General features: G+C 49.9%; 1 protein-coding gene across 3 annotated transcripts in view; it reads left to right on the top strand.

The window, feature by feature from the left end:
- The window catches only part of NUP210 (nucleoporin 210), a 103308-nt gene that overhangs the window by 17626 nt on the left and 65753 nt on the right, over nt 1-19929 (top strand). For all 3 annotated transcript variants that reach the window (XM_054504556.2, XM_064591500.1, XM_064591502.1), the window contains exons 2-8: nt 1262-1398; nt 2686-2817; nt 6687-6783; nt 10251-10401; nt 12327-12459; nt 17647-17805; nt 18350-18418. In XM_054504556.2, coding sequence (XP_054360531.2) covers nt 1262-1398; nt 2686-2817; nt 6687-6783; nt 10251-10401; nt 12327-12459; nt 17647-17805; nt 18350-18418 — 878 coding nt within the window. The remainder of the gene's footprint in view (nt 1-1261; nt 1399-2685; nt 2818-6686; nt 6784-10250; nt 10402-12326; nt 12460-17646; nt 17806-18349; nt 18419-19929) is intronic.

Here is a 19929-nt window from a genome sequence, read left to right as displayed (position 1 = left end):
TGGAATTGATGAATCATATGGTAGTTCTATTTTTAATTTTTTTGAGGGAACTTCCATGCTGTTTTCCACAGTGTCTGCACCAATTTGCACTCCCACCAACAGTGCAGGAGGGTTCCCTTTCTCCCATATCCTTGCCAACACTTGTTATCTCTTATCTTTTTGATCATAGCCACTCTAACAGGTATGAGGTGTGAGATGTGGTTTTGATTTACATTTCCCTGATGAGTAGACTCCAAATTTTGCAAAATTCTCAAGAAAAGCCATCAGCAGCTTGGGGTGGTGGTTAAGAACACAGGCTCTGGCCAGTGCCTCCCATCTCCTTGACCTCGGCCCCTGTCCATCTCCTCGACCTGAGTCCCAGGCCTCAGATCACACTATCCCTCCTGTCCTCGGAGTACTGCTGGCTGCTCCCACCTCAGAGCCTTGCCCAAAACACCAGATCTTTGTGTGGTAGGCACTGAGAGGTCTCCCCCAGCAGCTCCCCAGAGCACCCTGTCTGCAGAGAACTATAACGGCACATTCTCACTCAGCACTCTCTGCGTAGTATCCGCTCTGCTCATTCCCACTCATTCCCATCCCCCCTCGACCCTGAAACTGTCGTCAGCCTGTGTCATAGGTGAGAAACCGTGGCGCTGACCTTGGGTCACTCCCCCAGTCGTGCCTTCCCTTCATCCTGTTGTTGTCAAGTCCTGTCTCTCCATGGGACGGCTTCTCATAGATTTTACTGGTCTATTTATGTATTATCTGCCTTTCTCCCCATCCTTACCTTAATGCCAGCTCCGGGCCCACCAGGACTTTACGATTGTTGTTATCTTTACAGTCGGTGATCTCCAGGTTTGCCTGCTGTGTGCCAGGCCTGGCCCAGAGGTCAGCAGAGATCCATGGCAGTTCCTCCGAACCAAACACCGGAGGCAGTCTTCCCACTGAGAGAGAATTATTCCTAGTTCCACAGACTAGTCTTGTAAGGCGACCCTCTGCTGAACGTGGAGGTTATTCCCATGTGTTTGGTCTCCTGGCTAATTTGCTCAGTGGGAGCGTGCGTGTGGAGGTCCCATGCACTCAGGGGGTCACGCTCTTATGAGCGGGGTGTTAGCCAAGCCCCGTTTCTCCCCGGGTGGGAAGATCCTGGACACTGCCCACCTCTATTCTGTGTTTGAGTCTGGGACAAAGCCCCGGATGGGGAACTGCAGCTTTGGCTTCGGGGCCCAGCTGTGCCTCTTGGGGTAGCTCCAGAGAATAAATTCTGACCTTCTTGCCACAGGTCATCGACCCGGCCGGAGGTGGCCAGTATCGAGCCGCTGGGTGCGGATGAAGCGCAGTGCTCCCAGAAGGCAGTGGTGCAGGCCCGCCTGTCCCAGCCTGCCCGCCTGACCAGCATCATCTTTGCCGAGGACATCAGTAAGAGCTTTGAGTGCCCTGTGGGAATCCCTGGTGGGGACAAGAGACGGGAGACACCCCACTGAGACCTTGGCCACACAGCCCGCCAGTGCGCTAGGCAGTGCTCTGTCTCTTGTTGGGTCAGAGGATGCTCAGGCAGGACCCACCCGGGCCCCTCCCGCCAGCTCTGTGTCCTGTTTTCCCTCTCGTCGAGGCTGCCTTTCATTTCTAAATAATTATCTGTTCCCCAAATAACTCCTCAATGGGTATTGAATCAAAATGAAAAAAGTTGTTGCAATTCTTTTACTGCCCACGTTTAATTTAACATATGGTGGTAAACTGCTTAGAAGACAATTAATGTCATTTTCCGTCACGCTTTCTTCCATTTAACATGATACGAAGTTTCCATTTTTATAGGGTTATTTGTAAGGGCTGAATACCATTCCTCACAGGGGCTTGTCCTGTAAGGATCCCCTTCTATTGAACATTTAGATTGTTTTCAGATGTTTGTTTTGGTGTTATATAGAAAAATAAATATATTTGTACAGAGAACAATTTTGGGTTAAGTTATTTTCTACCAAGGATAGATTCCCAGTTTTACATATGAGTATTTTTAAGGCTTTTGATGTAGTGCTTTCTAACAAGGGACCATGAACGGTGCACAAGTGGTTTTCTACGGGGCCTGGAGAATGGGCAGGATGATCTTGTGTCACGTGCTGTTATTTTTACGCTGGAGAATTCCCTGGGTAATGCCATTTATGTATCTTATTTATGGAGCTAATAAAAAAGTCTGTGTGCTTGCTCACACCACCCTTTCATTCTACAGTACAGTTGATGGTCTTCTGTAAAAACACCAGTGTAAGCAAACAAACTCCGGGTGCCATTCCTAATTTCAGCGTAGCGACAAGCATTCAGAACAGCATTATCTTTCTGGATGCTAATTCATCATAATGTATCCTTGTCTTTTAACGTAATGGTCACAAAACCAGATTCTCTCTGAGGAGTTTTCTTGCACGCAGCTTTAAATGCAGCTACTCACCTTGCCAAAGTACAAGAGGGGCAATGAAAATGCCCCCAAGCCCTTACTCCGCACAGGTCTGTGCTCACTTTCAGAAGGCCCGTGTGCTGGTCAGCGGCTTGGCTGCTGAGGTCAATATGGTTGTCCCAGCTCCATTTCGTGGTGGTGGTCTTGTTGGTGGCTCTCATCCTTGCCAAAGTGCGAGAGCACCTGACCCATGAGACTGTGGAGGTGGCATGGTGCTCAGGGCACCGCTTTCTGTGCTAACCCTTCCATTCCCATCCCTCCAGCCACGGGCCAGGTCCTGCGCTGTGATGCCATCGTCGACCTCATCCACGGCATTCAGATAGTCTCCACTACCCGAGAACTCTACCTGGAGGACTCACCCCTGGAGCTGAAGATCCAGGCTCTGGACTCTGAAGGTGAGAATGGGCCCCTGGCAGTCTGTTTTTCAGTCCCCTCACGTCCAGCCCTGTTCTTCCCCCATGGAGGGTGACTCCAGCCAGGATGGCAGAGTCGGTGCTGAGGAGACACTGAAGAGGTCAAGACCACTGAGTGTCCCCCAGGCCCTCGGAGGCTGGCACTCATTGGCCTCTGCAGCAGGGCCTGTGAGATGAGAGATTTGGCAGTCCCTGGAGGCCGATTCCATGCCTGTGCCCAGGACCGTGCTGGGTAAAGCGCATCTTTGGGAAGCTGACATCCGGTGTCTTGGCAGCAGTGGGAAGCTGGGAGAGGCTTATTGGGTCACCATGCTGGAAACAGTGGGAGTGTTCTCCTTGCCTGGCTTTGAGGGCTGGGGTTGGCTTCCTGGTCCAGACAGCAGGGTGCGCGTGTGCACGTGTGCTCGTGCGCTGGGATGCATCCCTGTCCTGGCCCGGGCACCATCATTCACTTTACTTCACTGGAGTCCAATATAGGATTGCTCTGGGGTTCTTAGAAGATCTGTTCTTGGACTGTCTTGGCTGCAGCCTTACCTCTTTGGAAGCTGAGCAAAGGGAAATTTGTAGGTTAAGATTCCCGTTGGAAAAAGTAAGTTAGGCAACAGATGTCTTTCAGATGAGGGCTCTCCCAAAACTTAAGCCCAGTCCTTGGCTCACCTTGTCTTTGAAATCTTCCCTGACCACTCCAGCTCCCTCTACTTAAAAATAAATTCTCTAGATTAGAATTTCCCAGCCTAGGGTAGTATCCACACTTGGGGCTGGATAATTATTTGTGGTGGGGTCTGTCTAGTACATTGTAGGATGCTCAGCAACATCCCTGGCCTTCACCCATGAGAGGCAGTAGAATTCCCCAAGTGTTTTTTTTAAAGATTTTATTTATTTGACACAGAGAGAGAGAGAGAGAGAGAGCACACACAAGTAGGCAGAGCAACAGGCAGAGGGAGAGAGAGAGAAGCAGGTTCCCTGCTGAGCAGACAGCCCAATGTGGGGCTTGATCCCAAGACCCCGGGATCATGACCTGAGCCAAAGGTAGACGCTTAACCAACTGAGCCACCCATGTGCCCCAGAACTCAAATTTTGATGACCAAAAGTATCTCCAGTCATTGCCCAATGTCCCCTGAGGACAAAATCACTGTTCTAGAGGATCAGTCAGGTCCCTCCTTCCTGTCTATTCATTTATCAGATAAGCTGTCTCACTTCTCTGAACTGTTTTCTGGTTTATGAAATTGAGATAGTGGTGCTTATGTGGGGGTTGCAAGGACTTGGTGAGAAGTGTGTCCAGGGTTTAGTGCTGGGCAGCACGGGAGCGGGTCTCAGTGAGCCACGTGGCATCTGAGCCGTTCTACCTGCTGGGCATCCTGCCAGGTGCTGGGAAGGAAGGGCTGGCTTCTGCCCTAGTAGGTCAGGCTGTAGGGGGGCCCACATGCATCTCAGTAGGTGCTGCTTGTCATCAAATCGGATGTAAGGCAACCCAGGGAAGGTTGAAAGTTGGGTGTGGGGGACAGAAGTCAGGACAGTTTCTTAGGGACATGATGTTTGACCAAGCCATGAGGAGGATGGTGTTTGCCCACCTCAGAAGGCCATTTTATTCAGGAGGAGACTAAACTTGCAGCAGGGTGGTGGGGTGGGGGATGCAGAATGTAAAGAGTCTTGCATGTCCCACATGAGGTTTGCACTTGGCTTAAAGCAAAGGGAGCTGGGGAAGGGGTCTGTGCAGTGAGATGATAGGAGCTCCTCTACAGGGCTCTTTGGGGATGACTCACCGATCTTGGGAACAAATGACCAAGCTTGAGGCCACGCTGGGGCCAGGCACTCCTTTGAGCACTTTGCATGCTCTAACCTCATTTCACATCCAGATGATGAGACCAAGGTACAGAGTGTGAACACACACACGTGTGTGCCGGGGGAAGACATGTAGTTAGTATGTAGCTCCAGCCTGGTCCCTGAGTCCACTGTCTTGGCCTGGGCTTAGCAGACTTTTCCTGTGAAGGGCCAGAGAGTAACTGTTTTAGACTTCGCTGGCCACACCGTCTCTGCTGCAACTACTCAGCTCTCCCACTGTTACTCTAAAGCCGTCCTAAGGGGTGCATAATGGCTGTGTTCTAATAAAACTTTATTGACCACCTGCTCTTGACCACTCTGTTTTATTTCCTGTCTTAAGTTACTTTAAAAAAAGATACATATACCATGAAATTCATCCATTTAAAGTGTATAGTTCGGTGGTTTTTAATATATTCACAAAGTTGTACAGCCATCATCACTAGCTAATTTTAGAACATTTTCATCACTACAGAAAAGAAACCCAGTACCCTTGAGCAGTGGCTTCCCATTCTTTCCTCTCTGGCCCCTGGCAACCACTACTTTTGGTGTATATAGATTTGTCTATTGTGGACATTTTCTGTAAATAGAATCATACCATGTATGGTCTTTTGAGTCTGACTTCTTTCACTTGGCATAATGTTTTCAAGGTTCATTCATGTTGTATTGAGTATTTCCTTACTTTTTAGGGCCGAATAATATCCCATTGTATGGATAGAGTGCATTTGTTTATCCATTCATTTGTTGATGGACATTTGGGTTGCTTCTACCTTTTGACTGTTGTGAATAATGCTGCTGTGAATATTCATGTGCCATTCTTTGGACATGGTTTTTCATTTCTCTAGCTTGTATACCCAGAAGTGGAATTGCTGGGTCACAGAGTAACTCTATGTTGCCCTAAAAGTAATGGCAAAGACAGCAGCCCAGTTTTCTGCAGCTTTTGCTAAGCACTGTTTCGTTTGGCTTCTGAGATCTCACAGGTGGGGTGGGGCAGGACCTGGGGCCCGTCTGACGCTGAATGCCTTGCCCTTTGCACTGTAGTAAGAACTTTTCTAGACCCCAGATGCTCTTATTTGGGTTTCTGGCCAGACAGGGAATATAGATGAAGACTATGGGGCGGTGGGGGGTGGGGTGGGTAAACAACATGGCATAGTGGGGAGTGTGGCAAATCCGAGACCATGATCCCTTCTTGCAAGGCTGAGCCAGCCACCGATCCCCAGAGGGACTAGGATCCAGGAGGTCGGCTCTGTAGACTTTTCAAGAGAACTTGGAAGTTGGATTTATATGTTGCATTTCTTCATTTGAAATGATGGGAAATAATTCAAAAATGTAAAAGCAGCATTGCTTAGGTAAAAGCAAAGCTGCAGCTCCTAGGAGATCAGGCCTCGGAGCCACCGGTTTCCACCTCCCACACCGTTGTAGTGCGTTGACGGGAACCAGACCTTGTACTTATACTAACAAGGTCTTTACGGAGTCCTGTCTCCACAATCATTGCCTGGTCCCAGGTTGGGCTCTCTTGTCCTGACATCCTGTCAGAAGGCTCACGGACAGCAAGCCGGACTGCAGAGCTAAGACCAGCTTGGCTGGCTTGCCATCTCCTCCACACTGGGACCCTGGGAGTCTCGGCGTCCAGGCGAAGAGACAAGATGCTGCCCTTCATCCACAGCTTCTTTCCCTGCAGAGGGAGAGTAAGGGGGAACGAATGACTCAGGTCTCGGGAGCTCACCTGAACTGTGAAGTCCTTATAGACCTGAGGGGTGGTGGTGTTACACACTGCGCTGAGCCTGTCATGAGCCGTCAGAGGTACTGTGGGAGGAACACAAGTGCTCACCTGAGACAGGTTTGGGTTCGCATCCCAGGTGAGCCCCTCATGGTCACATGACCCTAACCCTTTAAGCCTCAGTTTCCCTTTCCTGAAATGGAGGCCTAACACCTGCTTTGCAGAGGGGTGGTGCTGAGTGCATTTTCCCCTCCCCCCCAGCCCCAGGAGTTAACTCTGATACATTTCTGTTCCCCCCCATCTGCTCTTGCAGGGAACACATTCAGCACTCTGGCTGGGCTGGTCTTTGACTGGACGATCGTGAAGGACACGGAGGCCAATGGGTTCTCGGACTCCCACAATGCCCTGCGGTAAGAGGCACCTCACCTTTGCAGGAAAGCAGGAAGGAGGCTGTCAGTTGGCTCCGTGCAGGCTGGGGGCTTTTATCATCATCATCACCGTCAGCAAGGAGCCCAGGGCAGTTCCCAGGATGCTGGCCAGCATTCCCCATGACTGATTGAAGGAAGAGCATTTCGGCTCCCATAGCTGTGCTGGAACCTTGCTGCTTCCGCAGCCCACTGGGGTGTGCTCTGTGGGAAGTTGTCGAGGAGGCTGGCATGCCCAGCTGTGGAAGAGAAACCTTGCCCCAGATAATGGAAGCTGTCATGGGGTGCTGGGAAAGGTTGTATGTGGCCTCAGAGGGCAGCCCTCCACTGGGGGTGAGTTAAAGGGGAGACAGGTTGTGGCTAGGAAGACATTCCAGCAGCGACAGCCCTCACAGGTGCAAGAGGCTGTGTTCCCCGGCACTGGACTCCTTAGGACATGGGTTTTTTAGGCATCTCGACTCCCTCAATCCCTCCAAAAGCCGTGTGGGCTCTAGTACCACCATTTTTGCCATTTTTCAGACATAGAAACAAAGGTTTAAGCCACTTACCAGATTGGTAAGTGGCGGAGCTAGAATTTGAACTCAGATCTATATAAATCTTCACTATCCAATATGGTGGCCACTAACCCAACCCAACCCTGGCTATTTCAGTTTAAATGAGATAAAATGAAAACTCCAGTTCCTTAGATGTACTGGCTATGTTTCACGTGTTTGTTAGCTATGTGGCTAGTGGTTACTACACGTTGCACAGAGCAGATGTGAAGCAGAAGGTCCCGTTGACGAGTGCTGGTGCAGACCCAAGGGCTGGGCTCATATCCCCTGCTATCCTGCATTGCCTCAGGGCTTATTAAATCAAATTTTAAACTCTCTTTTAAGGGAAAAAGATCTAATTTTTTTCAATATTCCCTTATAATCTTTTTAAAATTTTATTTTAATTTCAGTATAGTTAATGTACAATGTTATATTAGTTTCAGGTGTAAAATTTAGTGATTCAACATTTCTATACATCACCCAGTGCTCATCACAAGTGCCCTCCTTAATCCGCATCACCTATTTCACCCATCCCCCCACTCACCTCCCCTCTGCTAACCACAAGTTCTCTATTGTTAAGAGTCTCTTTCTTGGGTTGTCTCGCTCTCTCTTTTCTCTTTGCTTATTTTGTTTCTTAAATTCCACTTATGAGTGAAATTATATGGTGTTTGTCTTCCTCTGACTGATTTATTTTGCTTAGCATTATGCTCTCTAACTCCAGAGGAAGACTTAATTTAAAAAGGAAAATGTTTTAAGATTTTATTTACTTATTTGACAGAGAGAGAGAGAGAGCACAAGCAGGGGGAGCAGCAGCAGAGGGAGAAGGAGAAGCAGACTCCCCACTGAGCAGGGAGCCCGATGCGGGGCTCGATCCCAGGACCCTGGGATCATGACCTGAGCTGAAGGCAGACGCTCAATCAACTGAGCCACCCAGGTGCCCCTTTAAAAAATTTTGCAGCTATTTTCAGCTTACAGAAAAGTTGCAAGTATAGTACAAAAAGTGGTGTCCCTGAACCATTTAAGAGCCGACCTGATGTCCCTAATTATTTTAACATGCATTTACCACCATTAAGGACATTTTCTGGCATATCCGCAATATCATCAAAATGAGGAGATGAACACTGATGCCTACAGTCATCAGACCTCATTCAGGCCTTGCCAGTCTATTCCAGTTATATCCTTCACATGAAGTGCAAACCCCAGCCAGAGTCACCTGCTGTCTGTTGTCCTGTCTCTATCAGCCTAGGACAGTTCTTTGGCCTTTCTTTCTTTTGGGACCATGATACTCATGAAGATTATAGTCCAATTATTTTGTAGAATGTCCCTCATTTCAGGATTATCTGATATTCCCTCCTGATTAGACTCAGAGCTTTGCATCTTTGGCAGGAAGATGGCAGAGCTGAACTTCTTTATTCTCCTGATTGCATCTTATCATGATTTTGTGGGTCTGTCACGGATGACGTTCACTGTCATCACTTGGGTTAGATGGTGTCTGCCCGGATGCCCCACTATGAAGTTACTGTCTTACCACCTTGCAATTAGTAAGTATTTTGTGGGGAGTTAAAAGTCTGGTCTTTTATTTACACCTTTACAAGTCCAGCTCTGGGCTTTAGGGAACATCTCAGCTTAGCCCACGCCTATTTCCCTGGCAGACATCCTCACACCCTGACAATGGGCAAGCTGGGTTGCCCTTTTGGGTCAAAGGTCTTTGGAGGGATGGGACCCTCAACCTTTGTCTTCTGGATGAGCTCTGGACTTTCTGGTGTCTCGTGAAGTTCAGTCAGAGACCTGGATTCCCAGCCTGGCCTGGTCACTTCCTGCCTGCTTCCTCAGTCAAGGAATGCAGCCCATCTGGGCATCAGCATCCTCCTCTGTCCGCGGGAGGGGATTATTGTGGCTACCTCTGAGGGCAGCTGTGTGGGTCAGCACGGTATTCAGAGCCTCGCTCTGGGCCTGTCACACACCAGATGTTCAGAGAATGCTGGTTCCCTGCCCCAGTCTATGCAAGCAGGTGCGTTTCCTGTCATGATAGCCTCCTGAGCTTCCAGAAACTCTGTGCGTGAGCTGAATGTTAACCAGAATCAAAGGCATTAAGGCATGTTGCCACCAGAGTGTCCTGGATTTTCATTAATATCAGGATGTGACACGTAGTAAAGCCACACAAGGGAGTCAGTCACAGCATACTACAGCCGCTGGCGGACCTTGGGGAGGGTGGAAGCCTGTCCAGTGGACTGCTCTCGTTCAAAGTGGGAAGGCGGGCTACCCTGTAAATCACAGTCTGCAAGAGAGAAGTGGAAAGGGTCCCTCAAGCCAGCCCTGCTTCCTGCCTAAACTGTGGGGTCGCCGCCTCTGACTTCTCTCCCGACGTGGGGCTTCTCCCCACAGCCCAGCCCCACGGGCAATAAGATGGGTGTGATCCCCTCTTCCTGATACTGGAGGAGGGTCATTGAGTGTCATTTTCCAGGGGCAAGAGCTGGCCCTGAGCGGTGGGTAGGACGTCGCAGGGAGTCCTGGGAGCCTGGTGGGCATTGCTGGCACCACCCTGGCTGGGTCTGTGCTCTCGGGCCTGCTTCCTAGTTTCCGTGGGCCTCACCTCTCACACCTGGGAGAGAAGCATTTTGACTAAGCAGGTGGTCCTCATATTGCAGGGTTTACCCTAATCACGTGCGGATTTTGATAAAAGGCACAGTGCCAGGCTTCAAGCAGATAAAGGCCTGGGCCAGGGCCCAAGAATCTGCGTTTTTCACAAGGAGGTGGGCAGTTCCGATGTAGGAAGTTTCAGGGACACACTTCTAAGCAGCACCAAGCAGGGCACCATCACTTACTTCAGCGTCTGGCCCCTCCTAGGAGGTGCCAACAGACAGTGAATCCATTAGGGTCTTTGCTTCCACATTCAGGTCTGATGACACATTCCTTTTCCAGAATCCTCACGTTCTTGGAGTCCACGTACATCCCTCCTTCCTACATCTCTGAGATGGAGAAGGTGGCCAAGCAGGGGGACACCGTCCTGGTGTCTGGGATGAAGACTGGCAGCTCCAAGCTCAAGGCGCGCATCCAGGAGGCCGTCTACAAGGTGGGGCCCTGGGGCTTGGGAGGAGCGGGGCTTCCTGGCATGGCTCACAGCCATGCGCACCTTTAGGAGTGGTACCGTGGAAGTTTCACTGTTCATGAACTGGGAACTTCGGGGCGTGATTCTGTATTCCTGCTGTTGGGTTTGGTGTTTTGGGGGCCACAGCTTTCGAGAGAGGTAGTTGGGGGACCAGAGTGTACCATCTCCAGAGCTCCAAAGTAGTTGATCCGTTGTCAGTTTCAAGGGAGGTCCAGGAGCAGTGGGATGCTCATTAACCAGCTGATTTGCAACAAATACCCCCCTCCGTCCCAGTGGAGGGATGCATCCAAGCATTTGGGGCTCTGAAAAAACTGGGGACTTCCAAGTGTCCTCCATGCTCCACTTTGAGCCCTGGGACTGGTGGTCCCATCTGTGGGGTTAAGGCTCCTTAGCTCACCGCCCCCCTCAAGTCACCCTAGCCTCACTAGCACCTACTTCTCCATCAGCACCCATCGGGGGAGGGATAGGACAGCAGAAAGAAGAGGTCCTGGTTCTTTCCCGGTTCTTGTGGGCACATGTCTGCCCTGCCTCCTTTGCACTACAACCCTGAGATCTTCCTTTCGTTTGCCTGGTTCCTGGAGCTCACACAGAAGGGTGTGGTCCTCCATCTGCCATTGAATTTCTAAAGTGACAGATGAAAGAACACCTCCTGATTTACTCTTCAGTGGTTTAGCCAGTAGGCCAGGGGTCCTGGAGGGTTTTAGAAGCACAGGACGTGCCATATTGTAGGGGTTCATCTTGTAGCACCCTGCAGGTCATGTTTGGAGACTGTTTGTCTCTTTTTATTCTGGACCCAAGCCCAGCCCACCCCACCTCTGAGCTGCAATTCCCCCTTGTCCTGCCTGCTGCCCGTCCATACGCGGCTTCCCTGCCTGCCCCCTGCTGGAAAGCACCCACTGCAGAGCGGGGCCCAAGGGCTGCTTTTGTCTCTTTGGATGAGTCAGAGATACTATGTAACTTACTATTAAGTGAGGAAACCTGTAAGATGTTATAGCTGGAGCAAAGGAGAACCCCAAGAATTTAGGAATAGAAGCAGAACTGGTCAATATCCACGGGATGATAATCGACCACACCTCCACCTGAGACAATGTATTTGCATCTCTGTGGATGAGAATCATTTTCTTTGCTGAGTTTTCTCCAACTTGAAGAGTTGCCAAAAGATCAAAGGCAGGGAAAGGTGCAGGCCCCCATAGACTCCGGGAACCCAAGGGGTGCGCTGGACTGGTGGTGGTTCTCCCATTTCAAGTCTCTCACACCTTTTCCTGATGAGGAGTTCGCGGCGCGGCGGGAGGGGGAAAGGGCTGAGCACTCATCAGGGACATGTTTCTCTCCCATTTTCAGGTTTGCCTGTGGCTTTCCAACCAACCTGGCCTTTGGGCTTTTGTGGGTGGAGCCCCCGAGCCCCTGGTGGCCACAGTATCCATGGATATCACTCCTCACTTTTCTTTCTGTGTAACTATTATGATTATACATTGAGCTATAGCACGCGTAACGTAAAGTGATGTGCTCAGCACGGTTCAGCAGTAGCCGCTGAACATGTGCCTCGTGAACACACAGGGTTCCCCCGGGGCTTTGGGGGTCTGAAGGTGGGGGGCTCTGAGCATTGCCTTGTTTTTTTACCCCTAACTTCTTTGTCCCTACATAAGCATCCTGAGAAGTTCTAGATTCTCTTTCTCTTGTCTACACCACTCTCCATTCCCACCCCACCTCACTTTTTCTTCTTATTTTTTATAAGTAGGCTCCGTGCTGGGTGCGGAGCCCAGCACAGGGCCCGAACTCAGGATCCTGAGATCAACGCCTGAGCTGAGATCAAGAGTCGGACGCTTAACTGACTGTACCAGCCAAGCACCCCTCCCTCACCTCACTTTTTCTACCCTCTTTCTTCCAAGCACGTGCGCCCTGCAGAGGTCAGACTGCTGATTCTGGAGAACATCCTTCTGAACCCAGCTTACGACGTCTACCTGATGGTGGGGACCTCCATTCGCTATAGGGTGCAGAAGATCAGGCAAGGAAAGATCACAGGTGAGTCACTGACTCAGCGAGGTGGTCATGGCAGAGGCTTTTTATTATTGTGGTAAAATACACATAATATAATTACAATTTTAACCATTTTTATTATTGTGGTAAAATACACATAATATAATTACAATTTGAACCATTTTTAAGTGTGCAGTTTAGTGATATTGAGTATATTCATATTGTCATGCAACCATCCCCACCATCCATCTCTGGGACTTTTCACCTTCCCAGAATTGAAACTCTGTTTTCATTAAACACCAGCTCCCATTGGTCCCCCCAGCCCCTGGCAGCCACCATCCTACTTTCTGTCTCTGTGAATTTGACTCCTCCAGGGACCTCATATAAGAGGAATCTTACTGTATTTATCCTTTTGTGACTGGCTTATTTCACTTAGCCATAATGCCCTCAAGGCTCATCCATGTTGTAGCGTGTGTCAGAATTTCCTTCCTTTTTAAGGCTGAGTAATAGTCCAGTGTACGCATATTCATATTTGTTGAGTGCTTATCCATTCATCTATCAATGGGCGCTTGGGTTACTTTGCTTCTTGGCTATTGTGAATAATGCTGCTAGGGGCATGGGTGTGCAAATATCTTTTCAAGATGCTGCTTTCAGTCCTTTTGGGTGTATATCCACGCCTTTGTTTTGAGAATGTCAGAAGCTGTGAGCTTCACATTGGAGCGGGCTTTGCCCTTGGTCAACCACTGACTGCTGTCCAGCCTTGGCCGACCACTGCCCCTCCTTTGGGGCTCATTTTCCCCTTCAGATACCTTGAGGCCTTTCTGCCTATGCTGTGAGGGCAAAATTAATTAGTGGATGTGGATTTGTTCTGGAAATTCTAGAGTGCTGTGTACCTGTGATGCATTTTATATGGTGAGGGTTCTTAATACAGCACCAATCCTCCTAAGAATTATTACTATTATCATTTTTTTAAAGTTTATCCATGGGGCACCTGGGTGGCTCAGTCGTTAAGCATCTGCCTTCGGCTCAGGTCATGATCCCAGGATCCTGGGATCGAGCCCCACATCAGGCTCCCTGCTCCGCGGGGAGCCTGCTTCTCCCTCTCCCACTCCCCCTGCTTGTGTTCCCTCTCTCGCTCCGTCTCTCTCTGTCAAATAAATAAATAAAACCATTAAAAATAAATAAATAAAAGTTTATCCATGTTTCCTGGCCAGAGCACAAGATGTCAAGAGTGTCACCCATCTGTCCAAGGGCTTTGGCACGTGTTCAGGCAGCTGCCTCCCCCAGGTTGGAGGGTCATTCTGTCTGTGATGCAGGGTGTTGTGTAAGAAGCACATAGATGCTTCAGTATCCAAGAAACTTGGGTTTTGTTCCATAGATGGGGTCCTGAAAGACACTGCCTCACCTGGGAGCAATGGATCTGTTGAGAAGTTACAGTGTGGCAGAGCACTCTGCCCCTCAGACCACGGAAGCTGAGAATAGGCTCCTTCTGGATAGGAAGCAGGGTGGGGGCTCTTGGCCAGAGATCTGAGAGCTGGGCCCCAACCGGGGAGTGCAGTCAGCATGGTTAATGGCGGGTGATTTAATGAAGAGGTCTTGAGAGTTCACCCTGAATTAGTTCAGATGTCATAGTCCAGAGGAACAGCACATCTCAAGGGACCCAGAAAACTTGTGGGTTGGGTCACTGACCTACCATATATGTCAAAGCGTCGGAACACATGAAAGGTAGCCCAGGGCAGGAAATAGGAATGTTGCCTCCCTTTCATCAATGGGGAAATGAGATGGAAAATTCCTCCAAAAATGAACATAGCTGGGTACTTGATGGTTCTGGTTGATGCAGGTCTGGGGTGGCTTCCAGACAGAACCCTTGAGAACCGAGCCAGCAAGGTCCACCATAACCTAGTCATACAAATGGAAACTCTGTCCATTTGTTTTAGATGGATTAGGCTTTTTTTTTTTTTTTTTTAATTAAGATATAATTCACATCACTTTTTTTTTTAAAGATTTTTTATTTATTTATTTATTTGAGACAGAGAGAATGAGAGAGAGAGCACATGAGAGGGGGGAGGGTCAGAGGGAGAAGCAGGCTCCCCGCCAGAGCAGGGAGCCCGATGCGGGACTCGATCCTGGGACTCCAGGATCATGACCTGAGCTGAAGGCAGTCGCTTAACCAACTGAGCCACCCAGGCGCCCCACATCACTGTCTTTTTAAACAAGTTGACTAGCAGGGAAGTGACGACTGATGGCATGACAGGGACATGAATTTCAGCTGCTGTCCATCTTGCGTGGCATCCCGTGTTGGCTTAGAGAATTCTAGGTTAGAGGCCAGTTATCTGGACTTATTAACATGCGGATAATTATAACCCCAAATATATTCTTTCTCTTTTTTTTTTTTTCAGTTTTCCTTCCTTGAAAATGTAATTTTTCTTCTTTTCTTCCATGTCTTTATTTCCCTTCTGTCTGCCTCCCTTTAAATTGGGTGGCTCGCTTTCTTGTAAGCCCATTTATTGAGCACCTATTCAGTGCCGTGGTCTGCTAGAGGCTGCATATGCTGCCTGGGTTTCTGCCCTCCTGGAGCACACAGCCCAGCAGCCAGTCCAATGGTTACTCTCCGAACATCTTACAAGTGGGGGTGGGGAGGGGGGGAGGGGCTCTTGGAGCTTGTAATAGGGGGCTATGTGCTGCCTGCAGGGCAGTGTTTCCAGCGGGGGCCGCAGGTCTCTCCCCTCAGTTCTCAATCCTTTGGTATTTGTACTGCTTGAACACATGACTGGCACAATAACTAAATTATCAGACAGAACAAAAGGTGGGGAGGCCATGCTGACTGAGGGAATTGGTGTCCAAAAGAACGTGAGTGAGTGCAATCATGGAAGGAACAGAGATAAAATGCCCTGAGGCTGGGAGAATCACCTGCACAGGCTGGTGTCGGTGACCCAGGTGTCAAAGGGACTTGGAGCCCAGCACACCCTTGAGCCATGGCTGCCCAGAACTAGCTCTTATGGGCTATGTGAGCAGGGGCTGGAGCCAGAGGTGAGGGAGTGAGCTCCCCATCCTCCTGGGCTCAGATCTACCTCCCCAGGAGCTCCATGGTCATCCCTGGAGCCTACCCGTGGGGGGGGGGAATAAGAAGCACATCTGGAGGGTCAGCCAGGGTCAGGAGGGTCACAGAGCCTGTCTCCTAGAAGCATGTGGGCCTCTTGGCTTATGGAAGGGCAGCCTTGGTGATGGCCCTTTATCCTCTGCAGATGGTAGATGAGCTGGTCTGGTGCCCCAAGAACAGCCTTCCTATTTTTATAGATAGACAGTGACCCTTAGCATCTGCAAAGCCTTCTGCATTCAGTGCTTCTCACAAGTAGTGAGTTCTGCATTATAAGAGGTGTTTAAGGAGTCAAACAAACCCCTTATTTTCATTGTCCTAGGATTTTGTAATTATGTTGTTGTGCAAGATCTTTTGAGAATCCGTATATTCATTTCCCAAAATGGCCTATTCATTTGGAGAACTTTAAATAAAGGAGGAAGCTAGTGCTTCATAAAACAGCATAAAGTAATACTGCTTTATTGTGCAATGGCATTATTTTATTATGGCGTGGATTCTCGATGCACTTCTGCCATATTCTGAAAATATAATCCTCAAGAATCTCAGCTCAGCTAGGCTGGGCTTCCCCCATTTAGAGGACAAGGAGATGGGCTGTGTATACGCTAAGGGATTCTCAGTTCTAGTGTGCCCTGGAATCACCCAGAGGGCCTGTTCAAACTCAGAGAACCAGGCCCACCTCCAGAGTTTGATTCAGCAGCTCTGGGGTGGGGGAGCAGTCATTTGGAGTTGGCAGGTGACACTGATGGTCCAGGGCCCACACTTTGAGAACCCTCTGCTCTAGGGCAGATTCTTGGGGACTTATTAGAACACACAGAAGATACCCTAAGACAGGAAGTGGACCAGTTGCTTTCCTTTTAAAGCTCCCGTTGGAATTCTTGGGAATTCTAAGGATGATCTAGCTGAAATTCCTCCTGGCCCTTGTCCTGGACACCTCCCATGGAAGGCCCTGAGCTGGGATCTGGGGAGGAATGGTGAGCAAGGGTGCAGTCTATGGTTCTCCCTCCTGTCTCTTGCTGGAGGGCAGAGATGTGGCCACGCCCCCAGGCTCTGTGAGCAGGTTGCTCAGTAGGAAAGTTGACAGACAGGACCGGGAGGGGTTGAGTAAAAGTGCTCCTGCTCTCTTTGTTTTTTTGTCTTGTTTTATGTTCAGTTAGCCCCTGTATAGTATATCATTAGTTTTTGATGTAGTGTTCAATGATTCATCCTGCTCTCTTTGGTTTGAATCTCAGCTCCGCCACTCCCCACTGGAGGACCCAGTGGGCTTCTTGGCTCGATTTCCACAGCACCACCATCTTGAAGCTGTGCGCATCAGCAGTACCCAGGTCAAGGGTGGTTGTGGGATAAAATGGGGTGGCAGGCCCATAAAGCAGCAGGCACAGTCCCACCACATCTTGATTTTGCAGTCAGCAGTAGCCATTTATAAAAGCGTTCGTGGTCACTACACATAGGCTGTGGAAGACTGACGCAGAAGCGGCAAGTTTTGTAGGATTGCTTATTTCCTGGGGAAATCGTTTTTCATCCCTCAAATCCCAAATTGAGCAGTTCTCTCTCTTCTACAACGTGACACCGAGCAGGGAAACCTTGATGGATAGTCAAGATAGCAAAAGAGAACATTCTTTGCAGATCCTAGACTGAACTCCCCAAACCTGGTGGAAAACAATGGATTGGTGCCTTTTTGGACCACCCCCCCAGAGGCTGCACGGCTCCCGTGAGCCCTACCCCAGGCCCCTCGGTGCAGCAGCAGAATTCACTCAGCTCCTGGATTCTGCAAGCAGCCTGCAATTGGTGTCAGAGGCTGTGCTTAATGAAAAAAAAAAAGCAGTTTATGAGTCATTAAAAAACTGATTGCTTCTGAAAATTCATGGGTAGTGTCAGTTTTGTCCACAGGCATGGAGAATAATGTTAAATTTTAAAGTGTTGAGAAAATTATAACACTGTATATTAACTATAGTGAAATTTTAAAAAAAGTGTTGAAGAAACTAAGTAAAAAAAAAAGAAGAAAGAAAGAGAAATCAAGCAGTCATACTGATAGTCGGGTCCAGGGATTTGGGGTGGGGTGGATGTATGGGTTTCTAATGTTTCCTGCCTTTGCTCTTGTCTCCCCCACTTTGTTTTTTTTGCTTCTGGGCGGCCAGAGCTGTCAATGCCTTCTGAGCAGTATGAGCTCCAGCTTCAGAACAGCATCTCGAGCCCCGAGGGAGACGTGGGCCGGCCCGTGGCCGTCTTGGACCAGGACACATCGATGGTCACCGCCGTGCAGCTGGGACAGAGCAGCCTGGTCCTGAGCCACAGGAATATCCTTTCCCCGGCCTGTCTGCAAGTACATAAGCATGTCCTGTGCAGGAGACCTGCTGTTTGGAAGTCATTTTTCTCCCCGAAAGCTTGGCGAGGCTAAAAATAACCCTGTTTTCCCTCAAGGTCTGAAAATTGGAAAGAACCGAAATAGCAACACGGCTGTGTGGAACGCTCACCTCTGTGGGTGACTCATAGGAGAGGCTCCAGGATGGGAGGTGGTGGCAGGAGCAGAGCCTCACTCCTCGCCTCCGGAACCTTCCCTGGCACGGGCAGCCCCATCCGAGGGTCCTGGGCAAGGCTGTTTCCAAACCAGCGTGTGGGTTGTCCCTGTCCTAGCCTTGTTTGTGTGGGCTCCAGTGTCCCTTGCAGAGATCCTCCTTTGCTAGTGTAGGAAGCGTGGTGTGGCCTCTGATTCTGGAACATGGCTTTGTTCTACTTGTCCTCACACAAGGGGTTTTCATCCTCTCTCCTACACATATGAGCTGAATCCTGCCAGTTGCTCTGTTCTCCTTCTTGTGTTTTGTTCCTTAAGTAAGCATTCAGGTATCCGCATGCAGGGTGCTTCCAGGTTACCCAATAGCACCATCTACGTGGTTGAACCCGGATACCTGGGTAAGTTTGGTCATCCTGGGTCCTCCCAGGTGCTACTGACAGGAGTTAAAAAAATAAATAAAGGCAACAACAGCTCCCCAGAAAATGCTTCACACCGGCCAGCTCAGCCAGCTCGTGCCAGGGCTGCTCCCCAGTCCTCCCTGCACTGATGCACAGAAACAAGCAGAGGGTAGGCCAAGGTCAACGTAGGTGGGAGGGCTTTGTCTCCTCCTGGTTTCTATACCAGGGCTCTGTCCAGACCTGTGGACATTTGGAGGTCGGTCAGCTCAGTGACAAAGGAGCCCCTAAAGCAAGGACACACTTGGTAAAAGTCTCAGTGGGGAGGAAGGGGAGGCATTTGACCCAAGAGAGGAAGGGAGGACTCGGCGGTCATGGAGGACCCGTGGGGGCGGAGCCAGGGCCCAGGAGCTGCCATAACTGATGAATGCTTGAGAGATGTCCAGGACCCAAGTGTCACCCCAGGTCATAGAGATGATGCTCCCTTTGAGTTTGCTCCGAGTTGACGCACCTGTTGGGTGTACTGAATTGGTTCAGGCGAGAGAACATTTGACCGACATGCAGCAAACCCCTAGGTCCTCCTATGAGCCACCATGTGAGCTTGCTGATCGGTGCAGACCTGAGCTGACAATGTGGTAACACCAGGCAGGTGTGTCTTAGGAGCTTCATTTATTCAGAAAGCCTTTTTTGGTACCTTCCCTCAGTCTGGCCTGTGCTGGGCCTAGAGTTCTGGAGGAAGGAAGCATAGGTCCTTGTGCTTGGTTTTGCAGAGAGAGAGCAGTGTAAACAGATGGTGACAGGACAGTGGTAGAGAGTTAGTCAAGTTGAGTGCCGAAGAACAGCTTCTGGGAGATGAGGGTTGAGGCAGGCATTTCCCAGAAGCTGCTCCTTTGTAGGTAGGTCGGCCTGGCGGAGTTAACAGTTTGGGCGAGGGTGTGGTGAGAGAGTGCACGGCCTCACGGGGGTCAGCGAGCAGCCCGTGTGCATCGTGTGTGGGGGCACAGCTAGAGGCCTGGGAGGGAGGGCTGTTCACATGGATAGAATGCTCAGTGCCAGGCCTCAGAGCCAAGACCTACTGTGGATTCAGAGCTCTACCTACTGTGGATTCAGAGTGCAGACCTACTGGGATTCAGAGGGTTATGGGTTCAGATGTAGACTCACCGTGGATTCAGAGTGCAGACCTACTGGGATTCAGAGGGTTATGGATTCAGATGTAGACTCACTGTGCATTCAGAGTGCAGACCTACTGTGGATTCGGTTCATACAACTACTGTGGATTCAGAGGCTAGACCTTCAGTGGATAGGTTCAAGTTTGAATGAGCCCGGGAGCAGTCAGTGTGGGATATGCTCAGGGTGGTGCTGGGGAAGCTGAGAGCTCACCCCAGCTTCTGCGGGCTCAGGGCCGATGGTGAGCATTAGATCTCACCATGCTTAGCAGCTGTTCTTTCTCCTTGGGGGAGTGCAGGTGAGCCGTTGTGGGGTCCTCCAGGTGTGCCTGGTGCCGTCCCCTTCCT

Source organism: Mirounga angustirostris, unplaced genomic scaffold, assembly GCF_029215605.1.
Source record: "Mirounga angustirostris isolate CCGP_5_RB_7025 unplaced genomic scaffold, mMirAng1.0.hap1 SCAF_1, whole genome shotgun sequence".
Classification (NCBI taxonomy): Eukaryota; Metazoa; Chordata; class Mammalia; order Carnivora; family Phocidae; genus Mirounga; species Mirounga angustirostris.
The sequence above is the reverse complement of the archived record's forward strand: the minus strand, read 5'-3'. Positions and strand labels throughout refer to the sequence as shown.